This window comes from Phaenicophaeus curvirostris, chromosome 1 (genome assembly GCF_032191515.1).
Source record: "Phaenicophaeus curvirostris isolate KB17595 chromosome 1, BPBGC_Pcur_1.0, whole genome shotgun sequence".
NCBI classification, from domain to species: domain Eukaryota; kingdom Metazoa; phylum Chordata; class Aves; order Cuculiformes; family Cuculidae; genus Phaenicophaeus; species Phaenicophaeus curvirostris.
The window spans coordinates 129,425,113-129,439,701 of record NC_091392.1 but is presented as its reverse complement, the minus strand read 5'-3'; the positions used below and the strand labels follow the sequence as shown (position 1 = coordinate 129,439,701).

At 44.1% G+C, this 14,589-nt stretch overlaps 1 protein-coding gene across 1 annotated transcript; it reads right to left on the bottom strand.

Annotated features, from left to right (window-relative positions):
- Window positions 1-3,233: 3,233 nt before the first annotated feature.
- On the bottom strand, window positions 3,234-12,018 carry RBBP7 (RB binding protein 7, chromatin remodeling factor). The gene is made up of 12 exons (XM_069874491.1): window positions 11,892-12,018; window positions 11,569-11,713; window positions 9,129-9,271; window positions 8,499-8,672; window positions 8,071-8,186; window positions 7,320-7,480; window positions 6,766-6,892; window positions 6,595-6,672; window positions 5,951-6,027; window positions 5,441-5,498; window positions 4,558-4,668; window positions 3,234-3,765 (listed from the first exon to the last, which is right to left on the bottom strand). The coding sequence occupies exons 1-12, from the start codon at window positions 11,905-11,907 to the stop codon at window positions 3,697-3,699; spliced, it is 1,275 nt and encodes a 424-aa protein (XP_069730592.1). The 5' UTR covers window positions 11,908-12,018; the 3' UTR covers window positions 3,234-3,696.
- Between the last annotated feature and the right edge of the window lie 2,571 nt (window positions 12,019-14,589).

Genomic DNA, 14,589 nt, shown 5'->3' with positions numbered 1-14,589 from the left:
TATGCCAGCTATTGCTGATCTTGCTGACTGACACCCATTAGCCTCAGCTTTTAAGTAATTTAAGAATGTTGTGCTGCCTGCAAAGACTTCATTAATGAATTTCCTTTGAAACTGTTATCTTCGAGGTTTGAGGTTGAGTATTATTTTGGATTTCTTGTTCAAACAAGGATCTGGTGGACCTTGTGGATCGCAACAATTGAGTGTTGAAGCAGGTCTTGTGCATAATTCTAGACTATGCTGAGAATACTGCTCCTTTTGCTCTACTTCAAGAAAGTAATCACTTGCAGCATTTAAATTTAAATACCCTCTTGTGTCTTACAGTATTTGTTCAAGCTGAGGAAATTAATTTAAGTCTTTCAATTTTAACCTTAGTTCTAACTACAGCCGTGTAATACAGATCATAAAGTCACAGAATCATAGAATAGCTTGGGTTAAAGACTATCCAGTTCCACGCCGCCTGCCATGGGCAGGGACACCTGCCCCTAGACCAGGTTACCCAAGGCCCCATCCAACCTGGCCTTGAACACCTCCAGGGATGGGGCAGCCGCAGCTTCCCTGGGCAACCTGTACCAGTGTCTCACCACCCTTATAGTGAAGAAATTCTTCCTTACATCTAGTCTAAATCTGCCCCTCTCCAGTTTATACCCCTTGTCCTATCACTACAAACCTTTATGAACAGTCCCCTGCCTTCTCCAGGCTGAACAACCCTAACTTTCTCAGCCTGAGATAATCCGTAGTGGTGTAGTTCACCATCACTTACACCAAATACAGGTCCTGGGGGTGAGTCAAAATCACTTTCAGAGGGACCAGTCTGGAAAAAGGTGTGGAACGCGGCATGTCTATCCAAAATGACTCAATGCTTACAATGTGGAGGGGGCCTGGTAACAGCAGGAGGGGAAGGAAAAGCAAGTGGCATAAGAAGAACAATGAGAAGAGAGCTGCAATTAGTAGTTCACCCCTCTTTCCTGCTCCCTACTGAGAGGCAGTAAGAAGACTTAAGTTAACAATCCCAACCGTAACAGATACATGAAGCTGAAATCTCCCATTACAGCAATGAGCTGCACTGTACATGCTGGTGCAAAGCAGGGAGTAGGTCTCCTAGAAGGGTTGAAGAGGGGCCATGTAACAGCCCACAGCTCTATCTGTACCCGGAAGCGTCACCATCATGCTCTCTAGGAAGCATTTCTGTTTTTCCTGTAACAGTGAGGACACTGACCTCTTCACTTCCTATTTTCAAGAGCTCATGTATGTCAGAACAAATGTCAAAAGGAAGTAGGACCTGACCAACAACTGTCTCCAAGTTCAGTATGTTTAGTGGTTTTTTTTCACTGTCACTTGCAAATTACATTAGCATCCAGAGTTCCCTAAATACCATTGTGGAGCCCTTCCTGTGAGGCAAAGAAAACTGCTGGCCTGCTGACCCGTACCAGGACCTTATCACTGGAGGCTGACTCTTAGCTGAACGACCTGCAGCCAAATGGTAAGTCAGTCCTTTCAGTGACACACAGGTGAGCACCTTCCCAAAGATCAAGATGCTGAACCACAGACTTCTAGAGTCAAGTTCAGCCAACAGCTGCCTCCTCTGCCCTGGAAAGTGGTAGGTGTAGCTGAATGTCAGCCAGTACCCCAGTCCTAGTACATGGTACCACTCTGGTGAAAGTGAATTAGCTTCTTTGTCAAACTCTCCTGTTTGTTCCCACCTCGCTCCCAAGTATCAGCGCTTTTTAAGAATGGGATGTAAAAATACACTGGTCCCGTAGACCCACGGAGGGTCCAGCCTACCAAATTCCCACACCGAACGCAAAAAGAGAGAAGTCAAAACTGTCACTCCCCCAAAATGGAAGTATTTATTTACCTCAAATAGCAGCTTTCCACTCATGAATGGTACAGTGGGGGGTTGGCCCTGGCCAGCAACAAAATACTAACACAGCTGCCCGCTCACACCTCCCCACAGCAACACAGAGGAGAGAACAGGAAGAATCTCTCACAGGTATGGATGAAAGGCAGTTTAACAGGTGGGTGAGAGGAGAATGAAATCGCTTGCCACCTCCCAGAAACAGGCCCATGCCCTGCCAGCCTCCAAGCAACGGCCATGATGGAAGGCTCCCTTCTTCCTCTACCTCATTTTTATTGCTGAGCATGACATATGGTAATGGATATTCTCCTCTGACCAATTTAGGTGGCTGTGTCCCCTTCCCACCTCATGCCACCCCTATGTGGTCTGCAAGCAACAGTCGAAACCCAGGCGCATCATCAAAACCCTTCTTAGCTGTAAATCTGAAACACAGCACCATATCCGCTTCTTGGATTGAAGTGAACTCCACCCCAGCCAGACCCTGTACAGGTACCTAAAGGTAGGCAGCTTGAGCCCAGAAGCCGCCTTGAGTTGTAACATGTTAGCAAAGACAACAGCAAGATATAGAAATAACATTTTCAACACCAAAAAAAACCCATTTTCAGTCTTGGTCACAAAATTCTGCTATTTTTTTCAGAAAGATGAGGACAGCCAACAATTCATTTAACTCAGTCCTGTCCTAAGTAACTAAAAGATTTAATTTAAACTCAAACTAGATGTCAACTTAGATTTGTCTTATAGCTCCCAGGATGATCCATAACTTGTGTGCAGAACCATGATAAATATGGAGATATTTTACTAGTATATTGTCCACATTCTCCAGCTTTTTGGTCAGCCAGAGGCTTAGAAGCCAGCTGTGTCTGCCTTGTATCTGTTCAGACACTAATGTATTTTAGACACCTGCCCGACTGCCTCACAACATTTCAAGGAAAAAAAAAACCAAACTACAGGAGGGCTCTTGCGAAACACAGCTGACACCACTTCACCGAGACCACGCTGCCATCTTAGCACCCAAGACAAGGAAATGTTAAAGGACAGTTGTTCCACCACCACACCAAAAGAAAATGAACCCCAACCACCACTCAAAAGTAAAATTCAACTCAACAATTACTTGAATCTGCTCAAGATTTATACTTGAACTTGTATTCCCTAAAACTCTCTACACCCATTCTCTCTATACCCACTAGAAGGATCCAAGTCAGCTATTCCAAGTTTTTCGCATTGAGACAATTCTCATCTCCCCAGACCTCTAATTGCGGCGTAAGAGCTAAACTAAGAACTGTGTCTTTATTACCATGCAGAAAATAAATTGTATTGAGGCAAGAAGGCATTCACCTTACGTCAATGGACATTAAAAACACCAAATATTGTATTTAACAAATTTTATTTATGCAAAGCCAATCCAAAAGTATTGTGTAAAAGTGAAAAGCTCTTTTTACATATTAATAAAAAACTTTTTTTTTTCTTTTTTTTTTGCATACTTTCTGTGCTAGAAGAGTGAGGATTTGACTGTTTTATTTACAGGAACTCACTAAGTTTGTTTAAAAATATAGACATAGCTATTTAAAGTAATACTTCTTTGCCCTAAAAGCTAATTGCTGTACAGTATACAATAGCTCAAAGCGCCCGAACAACCAAGGGTACTCCATGACAACTTGACTATACAAGCTTCTTGTGCCTGATTAAGAGTATTCTGATTTTGAAGTAAAGCTTATGCCTGGGTTCATGTTTCTTGGAAGTTTTTGGTATTGTTTCTTTTTAGGGGCTTTTTTTTTTTTAACGTAGACAGTAATCAAATTATATTATAATGTCACGCCCAGTATTTCCTTAAAGAAGAAAAGTTATGTTCCTTGACCCTCCAATTCGGCTGCTGCTATATCTGGTTCTTCATCATTGTAAATATTTTCTGCCTAAAGACACAAAACATTACATTACATGCGGTAGACAATTGTTTTTAAAGCATCTTCTACACAAACGTGATAATATGAAGAAGGGACAGACATCCCTCCCCTCCATAAAGGGATCTTCTCCCTGCTTTTTCTTAAAAGGCAACTAAATTTAGGAGTGTGCACACAGAGGCTGGACTTTAGCAGTTGTCTTCTCACATTGCTTTATTTCAGTAGCATAAGCATCCACCATTTAACCATTAGCTTTAATATGAACATTTTATTTGGACTTCAATCTTAGTCTGATCATAGAAAAAAGTTAAAGAACAGGTATAAAAAAACCAAATGCCTGACCTATGATGCACATTTAAGTCTGCTACTTTTTTTTAGCTTAAATTATTCCCAAGTGACTTTATTCCACATTTATAAGAAAACTGATCAAATTCCTGTAATGCAAAATAATATGAACTAAGTGGAGAGTTAAAGGACATCTTGCATTAATGTGCAAAGAACAGGGGGGAAAGGTAAGATTTGGCTAATATCAGATGTAATTTCACAACTGCCAAACCTATTCTTAATATTAACTAGTACCTAATACTTGGAATCAGGAATTAGCCAGCAGCTTCATTTATTCAGGTTGTTTTAGTCTTTGTTTTCTTTTGGAAGTCTTACCCTCCAATGAAACAGTGTAAGAAGTACACAGGATAAACTACTTCCAATCATAAAAGACACAAGCTGCCTTAAAAGATACAAGTAATTTAAGTTTCATTTATGCAACAAGCTTCAGAGGAACTCAGGAGCTGTTGTGACACTCACCATTTGCCATATCTGCATTATGTTGTCCTCTGACACAGAACAGATTACCCAAGGCTCATTAGGATTCCAACTGAAGTCTGAAATTTTGGCAGTGTGTCCTCCATGAATGAACTGTTAAAAAACAAACCCACAAGCTTTAGTAAGTTGTTTCATCTCCAGAGAGAAATCTGTTAAAATCCAAGATTCAGAAGTTAAATTCATCACGCTGACAACTACACAAAGAAGAAAAACTTGCTACTAGACATTCACAATACAGATGTAAAGGTGTGTGTAAAGTGGCACATTCCATTCATTCTTATGAACACAAACGCAGTCGCTGAGCCAGCATTTAATAAAACGGTTCCCATTATTATAGCGATAATTGACTGACAACCTCAAATAGTGTACTTCACACAAGGCTGGGCTGTGAAATCCATCCATACTTCATACCCACTACGTCACGTAATTATACGAGCACTTACACAGCTATATAGGAAACAGGGAAGCCAAACTATATGCATTTTTAATTCCTAAGGAAGCAAAACAAAGCATAAGCCTTTGTACATTCTGCATCAGTGAGGTTAGCTCCATGGGACATAACCAGTCTACTACAAGATAAACAATTTGAGGCCTTGGCTTTACATGCATTTAGTTACAAAAGAGTATCGACAAGCACAAGCCAATATGTGCCACAATAAAGATGTGTAAAAAATGTCCAGTACAGCTTTGAAAGAAATCACTACCTTCTGAATTGAGCAGGCAATGTCTACTGCAAGTTAGAGCAACAGACTGAAAACCAGGGAGGTGAAAAGTTTTATAAACTGCTGCAGTTGTAGTAGTGCAGTCATAAGGGATCACACTGCACATAGCATGTCAGCAGACTGAAACCTGAACAAAAGCGTACCAACAGCTCAGGAGGCCCATCTTCCGCGTCCTCTGCAGACTGCTCTTCTCCAATTTTACTGCAAGATTTAATTACAATTAAATTATATATTAATATATTAGTTAATCTATAATTAAAATCGAATCTTACATCAGCTTCACTTAACAGTTCCTAGCTTTTGTTTCCAGTATTTACTTTTGCTGTTGATTTTTCTCACTGGTATAAAATATCAGCTGCCTGGCTACCATTACTGAAACAGAATCTAACTTGTGAAGCACATGGAGGTTGAAATCACTTTTCAGTAAAGACAAAAGAAAACAACTCTATCAGCAAAAAATCCATACAGAGAAGTAACATCAGAAGCACTGTGCTGCTTCTGCTGTACAGCTAAAAGACCAAGTCTGAGTGAAGCATGCAAGGAACAGCACAAATCAAGTCTCCCAAATAAAGTAGGTCTGCAGCCTTTTTTTTTTTTTAAAAAAAAACCCCATCTGTTCATATATATATCAAAAGAAACAAACTGCTCTTCACCTTAGATCCCATACATTGAGACGACGATCAGTACCACTTGAAGCAAGAATTGTTTCATTATGAGGAGACCAGTGAACCTGTTAGGGAAAAGAACCTGACTGGAGCAGTTACTGATTTCTAAGGCACATCCTGAATAACCAGCACCAGCACCTGGCTACTAATTTTCAACAACTATAATCAATAGTTTCGTCCAGCACAAAGGATGTGAACTCAAATAGAGTGCTTTAAAGACTTAAGATTGCTCAATTAATTACTTCACCGTTACAGATTTACTGTATAATGAAATTTAATTGTCTAAAATCCACTGTTAGTCATACCTACAAAATGGTCAGAGTTCACAATATCACATTTGAACCCAAATGCTCTCTACAGCAGGATGTTTTAGAGAAACCTTCTAGCTGTGCTGAAGGTACTTGCAAACTCCTAGTACCTTTATAGCAATAAGCTGTTGACTACTTGCTTCAGAGTCAGGTGGGGAAAGGTAGAAAGAAACTGTGATATTGTCTGTATTTTTTGAAACAAGATTCACTGTTTAATGTTTAACAGAGACCCATTTATTGTGGTGGGTTACCACATGAAGATCTACACATTCTTGTCCAAGTCAGTACTCTTGTTTTTTCTACAGCTTGTGAGAAATTACCTACCTGGAAAATTTCATCTTTATGAGACTCAAAAGAATGGAGTTTCAGTTTTAAGTTCCGAAGGTCCCATAGAGCCACGGTCTGGGAGAAGTAACAAGAAATTGTTTTTACTATAATAGCTATAGAACCGCCATCTAGAATGCTTTAAATTTTTAAGTATACACAAGTAATAACCTTGTCAGCAGAACCAGTTGCTAGAATGAATTCGCTGTAAGGATTGAAGGACAGACAGTTGACCTCGGCTGTATGAGCATCTACAGAATGACTTGGCTTGGACGTGGTATTAGATCTTGTATCCCAACTGTTGTAATGAAGGGTTTGAGGGAGTAGGAGGGGCAGGGAGGAGAGAACAAGAGTGAGCAAACAGAAGTTTTCACAGGAGGTTCTTTTTCATTACATTGCACATTAGTTTCAGAGACTACTTTATCACTTAACCCAAGTCTGAAGCTACAGTTTTTATTCCATAAGCTTTAAGCATTTTGTGCCTGTTGTACATAAACAGTTCACACCAGGAAGCTGACACATTAATTGAATCTTATTTTCAAACGATGTGAACACATTAAGTGAGACACAGACTTCTGTGATTCTGTAGCATTAGTACAGTTGATTGAACAGAAGAGCTACGTAAGAACATGCCACAATTCACATTTTTTTATCAAAGTGCTCTGGACTGGTCCACTGACAGCACACAGCAGGCACTATCCAGAAACTGTTTAACTCCAACTTACATCATAAGCTTCTGATCATCAGCCACAGATCCAAACAGAGATTCATGGAGCAAATGCCATGCCACATCTTCCACTACCGCACAGTGCCCGGTAAAGATTGCTTTTGCATCAACAATTTTGCCTTCTTTTGGTCCAGCACTTATGTCCCATAAACACACAGTCTGCAAGTAAGAGTCATATGTTACAGTTACATGGACTCTGACATATTAACTTTCAAACAAATAATCATATTCTACATATAAACAGATAGATGACACTCCTGAACCAGTTCTTTGCTTTTGAAAGGAATGCTTAATATGCCGTGAGAATTGAGCCAAGTCACCAGTCTTCTGTAAATTCAAGGCTCAAGGATTACTTATAAGGTCACAAAAGCAATTTACACTTTTAAAAGCCCACTAAGAAATGTATAAGCTATTAGTTCAACTGATCTTTGACAATCTTAACTAACTTATGGTCACAGACACAAGCCAGTTTAAAGAGTTGTTGCACAACAGTTTCTTCCGGCAGACAACTATAAAAACATTCTGTTCTTACTTTATCAAGAATGTCACAAAGAACTGATTGTTGACTACATCCCAAGTCAATTGACAGCCTTTAGAACTGTAACTACAATATGTGCCAGATTCCCCAGATAAAAATATACAGCTACACTAACCCAGTTTTTTCCTCTATTTACCTATTACAGCATAAATTAGGAGGGGTTGTTTGGTTGCGAGTTATTTTTTAAGAGGTAAAAAGATGTGATTTTTACGTGATCATCTGATGCACTGAGAAGATGTCCACTCAAATTTGAGTTCCATGATAAACCATAGCCTTCCTTCTGGTGCCCTCTTAATCTGAGGTCAGGATTACACTCTCCACTTGGGTCTGAAAGACAGGAAATTCCTTTTATTTAGCTTCACCTCACACATCAATTCACAAGAGCATCATTATCACCCAAGAACTTTGTTTCCATGACAATATTTTATAAATCATCCTCTTAGGAGACTGCTGCTTCTATCAAGAATCTCTTATGATATTGAGCATAACCAGGCAGTTAAAGTTGCTGAAGATCTGGACGTTATTTGGATTCCAGAGCCCATAACCTTTCATCCCAATTACAGTTAAATGGTTAATGGTTAAAAGTTTACCACTCAATGACAAGAGGCACTTTGCTTACCTTCAAGGAGTCTGACCCACCTGGTTTTGAAGGATGCTTAGTGTAGTCAAAAACCAACACGTCAGCAGATGGTGTTTTTGTAGCAATGATGCAGGGATTCTGTGGCATGTAACGAGCACGGTTTACTTCACCTTCATGGTTAATTTTAATCTCCGTTTCAATTCTGCCAGTCACAGACCCAAAGCCACCAAACTCTACAGAAAAAGGTCAGTTTATCACATCAGCTATTTTAAAACGCAGAAACAGCATTTCATGCCATCTCTCCCACTTCACGAAACAGTGGTAAGCATCTTATCAGAACATAAAACCTATGGAAGACTAGCACCATGTCACACTTAAGATATTTTGAATCGTCTATGACACAAACTCTTTCAGAGTTATAGTCTCAATTTGATGTAGATGTGTATCAGTTTTCATCACAACTGACAAAGCTAGTAGAGATGCTAGTACAGATTGTATGTCATAATGTTCCCCAAGTTCTCCTGAAATAAGAAGTTTCCTCTTCTTAGTCACAATGAATGATCTAGAATTAGTGTGAACTGATAAGTGTATGTCAGCTTTAGTATTTAACATAGAGTCAGAATACCATTAAACAGAACACTTACTAACACTACCGCTAAAACACAATGTAAGAATGCACGCATGCCCACCTCCTTTCTCACTGTCATATTGCGCAGCATCAAATTGATCATCATTGGGAATCTGGACTCTTGCAACGACCAGGTGGTTCTGTTCATCAGACGTGTGTGTTCCCAAAACCAGCCAGTGTAGAGCGTAATCCTTTCCTTCTGGCCTGTTTAGAATAATAAATGCACGGAATAAAATTACATGCTCAAGTTCTAGAAGCCTTATAGCTAGCATCAATAACACTTAAGATCCAAACTTCTTCAGGGAGCTAGAAAAGAGAGCATCATACAACAGATCCTCGCCCTTGCTGTTCTTTGTGGAAAAAGGTGAACTAGACTCGGATGTAAACAAGCCAAAGATACAACCAGCAAGGCAAGAGCAACAACAGGCATTAATAAATATTGCCACTACAGTATGAAAGGGACAATTACAATTTGCACAACAACTAAAGGTGACACCAATACCTACTTCTGTCTTTCATTCCCCCAGAAGGGAGTGATTTAGAAAACAATCAATACTACAGTCTATAAACCACAAATATTTAGGACAAGTGGCAACCTAACTTAGTTACTTCTCTTAGAAGCTTTTACTACTTATTACTTTATTTCAGAAGCTTGTTTTTAAGTATCGCATGAATTTCTCTTCTGGTGGCTAAACATTACATTTAATAATAAGTGAAAGGCTAGGAGGAAAGTGGCATTTATCTCTGAAAGGGAAAATCTAAACAGTCAAAACCAAGCAACTTCTGCATTCTTTAAATTGACAAATTCATTACACTGTCTGAATCCACAGAAACAGGAATGTTTTGGGCAATCCTAAACCAATCTAGGTATCACTACACCACTTCCAAGTTATCACCATAAGGCTGGAGGGGGAAGAAAAATATGAAATGAAACAAAACAAAAAACACACAATGCACATGCACTTACTTGCATCAGGAACAGGAGTCCCATCATGTCAGGTGCCATACAAAGAGACAGTCCTTGCCTTAAATGGCTTATATATTTTGACACTGGATAATTGGAAATACCAGGTTTTAAACTGAATATTAAGTCAATCTGCAAAATACGAGGAAAGCAGAAGTGGTCCTCATAAGGGCTCCACACCCTCACATCCCCACTTCATTTTCTCCGTGCCGTGACTAGTTAGCTCACGCTGCTCAGCATCTTCTCCAACGTTCTGCTATGCAAAATTAAGTGATCACCTAACCATCAAGTATAATAACACATATGTAAGGTGGAATTTTAAAGGAGAAAGAGATCATCCTCTGATTATTCCATGAACTTTACACATAAGGTATTTCAAAACTGAGCAATAAGAGGTACCCAGTTGTTATAGCAACAGTAGTGACCCAGTCCTTGTTCACTACCTTAATGGAGCTCCAAGTTACTGTCACAATCTAAGTTGGCACATGAGCAGAAGCTATCCCCATCTTCAAAACTCTTAAACAAATTAACTAGCAAGCCCACAATTTCCCAGAGGAAGTGGAAGAATGGGAAAATTAAAATATGTGAGGTCAACAGTGAGCCATGGACACAGTCAGGACATGAAGCACTATTCTTAGAGCAATATATTCTTAAATAATGTCTAGACTTAAAAAAAAAATCAAATACAGATACTATAGCTTCTACAGAATAGTAGTTCATAGTGTTCGTGAAGAAAAACAGTCTTCAAGAAAAAGCTAATCTAGTACACAAATTTCTCTGATCAGAATTAACTATAGAAATGTGTTAGATCTCATATATCAAGAATGTGAGAAACATTTCTCTCTTCACACCTCATGACATAGAATCACAAAATTATAGAATGGGGTTGAAAGGGACCCCAAAGGTCATCCAGTTCCAAACTCCTGTCATGGGCAGGGATACCTCCCACCAGACCAGGCTCCCCAAGGCCTCATCCAGCCTGGCTTCGAGCACCTCCAGGGATGGAGCAGCCACAGCTTCCCTGGGCAACCTGTGCCAGCGCCTCACCACCCTCATGGTGAAGAAATTCCTCCTTATGTCTAGTCTAAATTTGCCCCTCTACAGTTTATATCAACTGTCCCTACCACTACAAGCCTTTGTAAAAAGCCCCTTCCCAGCTTTCTGGTAATCCTCTTCAGGTACTGGAAAGTCGCTATAGGGTCTCCTTGGAGCCTTCTCTTCTCCAGGCTGAACAACCCCAACTCTCTCAGGCAGAGTCCTAGGAAGTACCAACTTAGGACTTTTTTCCTCAAAGCTTCTGCATACACAAAGGGTTTTAAACGTTGCAAGAAAACTAAAGCATGATAAGCTCACAAAGAGCAGTCTAACCCAAACTGTTCTCATCTTCCGTGGTTTGTATCCTCTAGCAGAGACTGTTAAAAGAGACAGCGAGAGCAGTGGAACAATCCACTGCACGCAGCCTCAGCTCCCGCTTTGCAAACTAAGCGAATGGGATACAGAGCCCTGCGCATCCCAGGCCCCCATTCCCTCCTCTCACCTGGTCACATCTGGCAACCACTGCACGGTGAGGCTGGGCCACTCCAGGGCGTGCGTCATCACCAGGTCGTACAAGAAGGGGGTGTTTTTCTTCCAGATCTTGTACTCCTCGCTGATGACACGCTCCTCCACCGTGTCCTCCAGCACTGCGGGAAAAAGAGAGGGAGGGATGAGCCAGGGGCTCGGAACCCAGGAAGGAGAAGGAGACGGGGTCCCGAAGGGGCGGCGGAGCTCCTCAGGGAAGCACCCGCGGCCTCGCCCCGCCGCCCGCCCGGGGAGAGGAGGAGGCCGGGGACGGGGGGTGTGTGGGGGGGCGTCTCCTACCTTCCTTGCTCGCCATTTTGGGCGGGACGCGGCGCGGGAGGCAGCGGTTGGCGGTGCCGGAGGTTGGGGGGCGGGGGGAGAAGGAAACGGGACGGGGCGGGGAAGGAGAAAGGGAGGACCCCGCCGCCGCGCGCCCCGAGCCGCCACCGAGCGCGCGCCGCCGCCCGCCCCGGCGGCCAATGGGAGCGGCCGGAAGGGGCGCGAGGGGGCGCGAGCGCGCGCGCGGGTCGGGGCGGGTCTCGGCGGAGCGCTCCAATCAGACGCTGGGAGGCGGTGAGAGAGGCGGGGCTTGTCGGGGTCCGATGGGCGGGGCTTAGCGGAGCGCTCCAGTCAGGGGCTGGGGGCGCGACGACCGGTGGTGCGAGGGGCGGGGCTTAGCGGGGGAGCGGCCGGTAGAGGGGCGGGGCTTAGCGGAGCGCTCCAATCAGGCGGGGGGGGGGCTGGGCGCACGCGGGGCGGGGGCGGGGCTTATAGGCGGGGCTTATAGGCGGGGCTTATAGGCGGGGCTTATAGGCGGGGCTTATAGGCGGGGCTTATAGGCGGGGCTTATAGGCGGGGCTTATAGGCGCGGCGCTCTAATCAGACGCTGGGGGTCTAGGTCCTAGCTCATAGGTGTTCTAGAGAGGAGCTGGGTGCCCCTTAAGGGTCCTCGGGTTCCCTAATGGAGTCCTGGGTGGTCCTAGAGGGGCCCAGGTGTACCCAAAGTGGTCCTTGGGGTCATAGAGGGGCCCTGGGGGCGGGGCTCTCGGTAGTCCTAAAGGGGCCCTGGCGGTCCCTAAATGGGTTCTGGGTGTCCCTTGAGAGTTCCTGGGGCTCCTTAGAAGGGACCTGGTGTCTCTAAAGCAGTCCTTGGGGGCTCTAGATTGGTCTTGGGGGTCCTAGAGTGGACCTGGGGGTCCCTAGAGTGGTCCTGGTGGGCTCTAAAGGGTTCCTCGGGGACGCTTAAGGAATCCTGGGGTCTCTGAAGGGCTCCTTAAAGGCTCTAGAGAGGTTGTAGAGGTCCAAGAGGGGTCCTGGTGTCTCTTAAAGGGTCCCAAGAGTCCGTAAAGGGGTTCTAGGAGGCTCTAGAAGGGTTCTGGCGTCTCTAGAAGGGTCCTGGTGGGCTCTGTATGGGTTCTGGGGGTCCTTGAGGGTTCCTAATGTCAATATAGGGGTCCTGGGGTTTCCCAGGAAAGTACTATGGGGCTCTATTGGGGTCATGGAGTTCCCTTGAGGGGTCATGAGCTCTCTAAAGGAGTCCTAGGTGTCCCTAGAGGAGTCCTGGGGGGTCCAAGAGCAGTCTTTGGTGTGTCCAGACTGGTCCTAGGGCCCCTTAAGGGGTCCTGAGAGGCCCTCAGGGGGTTCTAGAGGGCTTGAGAGGAGTCCTGTGGTCCCTAAGGGGGTGCTGTGGGTCCCTTGACATGTCCTGAATGGTTCGGGTTAGGGTTATGGTTAGGGCTAGGGTTCTGGTGGTCCCTAGAGGAATCATAGGGTTCCTAGAGGAGTTCTGAGGGTCCCTAAAGTGGTCCTGGAGGTCCTAGAGGGGTTCTGGGTGTCTCTAATGAGTTCCTGGGGGTCCCTTAAGGGTCCTTGGGTTCTTTAAATGGGTCCTGGGTGGCCCTAAATAGGCCCGGGGGTACCCAAAGTGTCCTTGGGGTTATAAAGGGGTCCTGTGGGGGCTCTAGAGGGGTCTTGGTGGTCCTAAAGGGGTCCTGAGGGTCCCTATATGGGTCCTGGCTGAAACCCTGAGGGTTTCAGGGGCTCTTTAGAAGGGTCCTGGTGTCTCTAAATGGGTCCTGGGGGTCCCTTGACACATCCTGAACTGTTAGGGTTATGGTTCGGGTTTAGGGTTAAGGTTAGGGTTATAGTAAGGGTTCGGGGTTAGGGTTTGGTTTAGGGTTAGGTTTAGGTTTTAGGCTTAAGGGTTAGGGTTAAGCGTTAGGGTTTGTGGTTAGGGTCAAGGTTTAGCGTAAGGGTTAGCGTTAGTGTAAGGGTTCGGGTTAGTGGTTGGGGTTAGGATTAGGGTTAGGGTTTGGGGTAGGGGTTAGGGTTAGGGAGTTAGGGTTAGAAGGTTAGGGTTAGAGGATTAGGGGGTTAGGGTTTGGGTTAGGGTTTGGATTAGGGTTATGGTCATTAAGGTTAGTGTTAGGGTTAGTGCTAGGGGTTAGGGTTAGTTTTTAGGGTTAAAGTCAGCATTTAGGGTTATGCATTAGTGTTAGGTTTAGCCTTAAGGTTAGGGTCACTAGAATCATAGAATCTCCAGGTTGGAAGAGACCCACCGGATCATCGAGTCCAACCATTCCTATCAAACACTAAACCATGCCCCTCAGCACCTCATCCACCCGTGCCTTAAACACCTCCAGGGAAGGTGACTCAACCACCTCCCTGGTCATTAGGATTACGTTTAAGCTTAGGGTTAAGGTTTAGGGTTAGGGTCATAAGGGTCAGAGTTAATGCTGTTGTTAGGGGTTAAGGTCAGTAGTCTTGTTGGAGCGCTCCAACTAGGCGCTAGGGGCGAGCTGAGCCATTAGGGTTCGGCTTAGGGTTAGGTGGTTAGGGGGTTACGGTTGGGGTTAGGGTCATTACAGTGAAAGTTAGGGTTACGGTTAGGGGTTAGGATTATTGATCTTGTCGGAGCGCTGCCGTCAGGCGCTGGGGCGGCTGAGCCCGCGGGGTCCGGGGTGCACGGGAGCCCCGGGGTCGAGGCGCCGCCTACGCC

Excerpts from the sequence above, each read along its gene's own strand:
- RBBP7 (XM_069874491.1), bottom strand. Across the intron at positions 6,893-7,319 it reads GATGATCAGAAGCTTATGAT|TTGGGATACAAGATCTAATA; the intron begins GTAAGTTGGAGT and ends TCATTACAACAG. Across the intron at positions 4,669-5,440 it reads ATGGGCCTCCTGAGCTGTTG|TTCATTCATGGAGGACACAC; the intron begins GTACGCTTTTGT and ends GTTTTTTAACAG.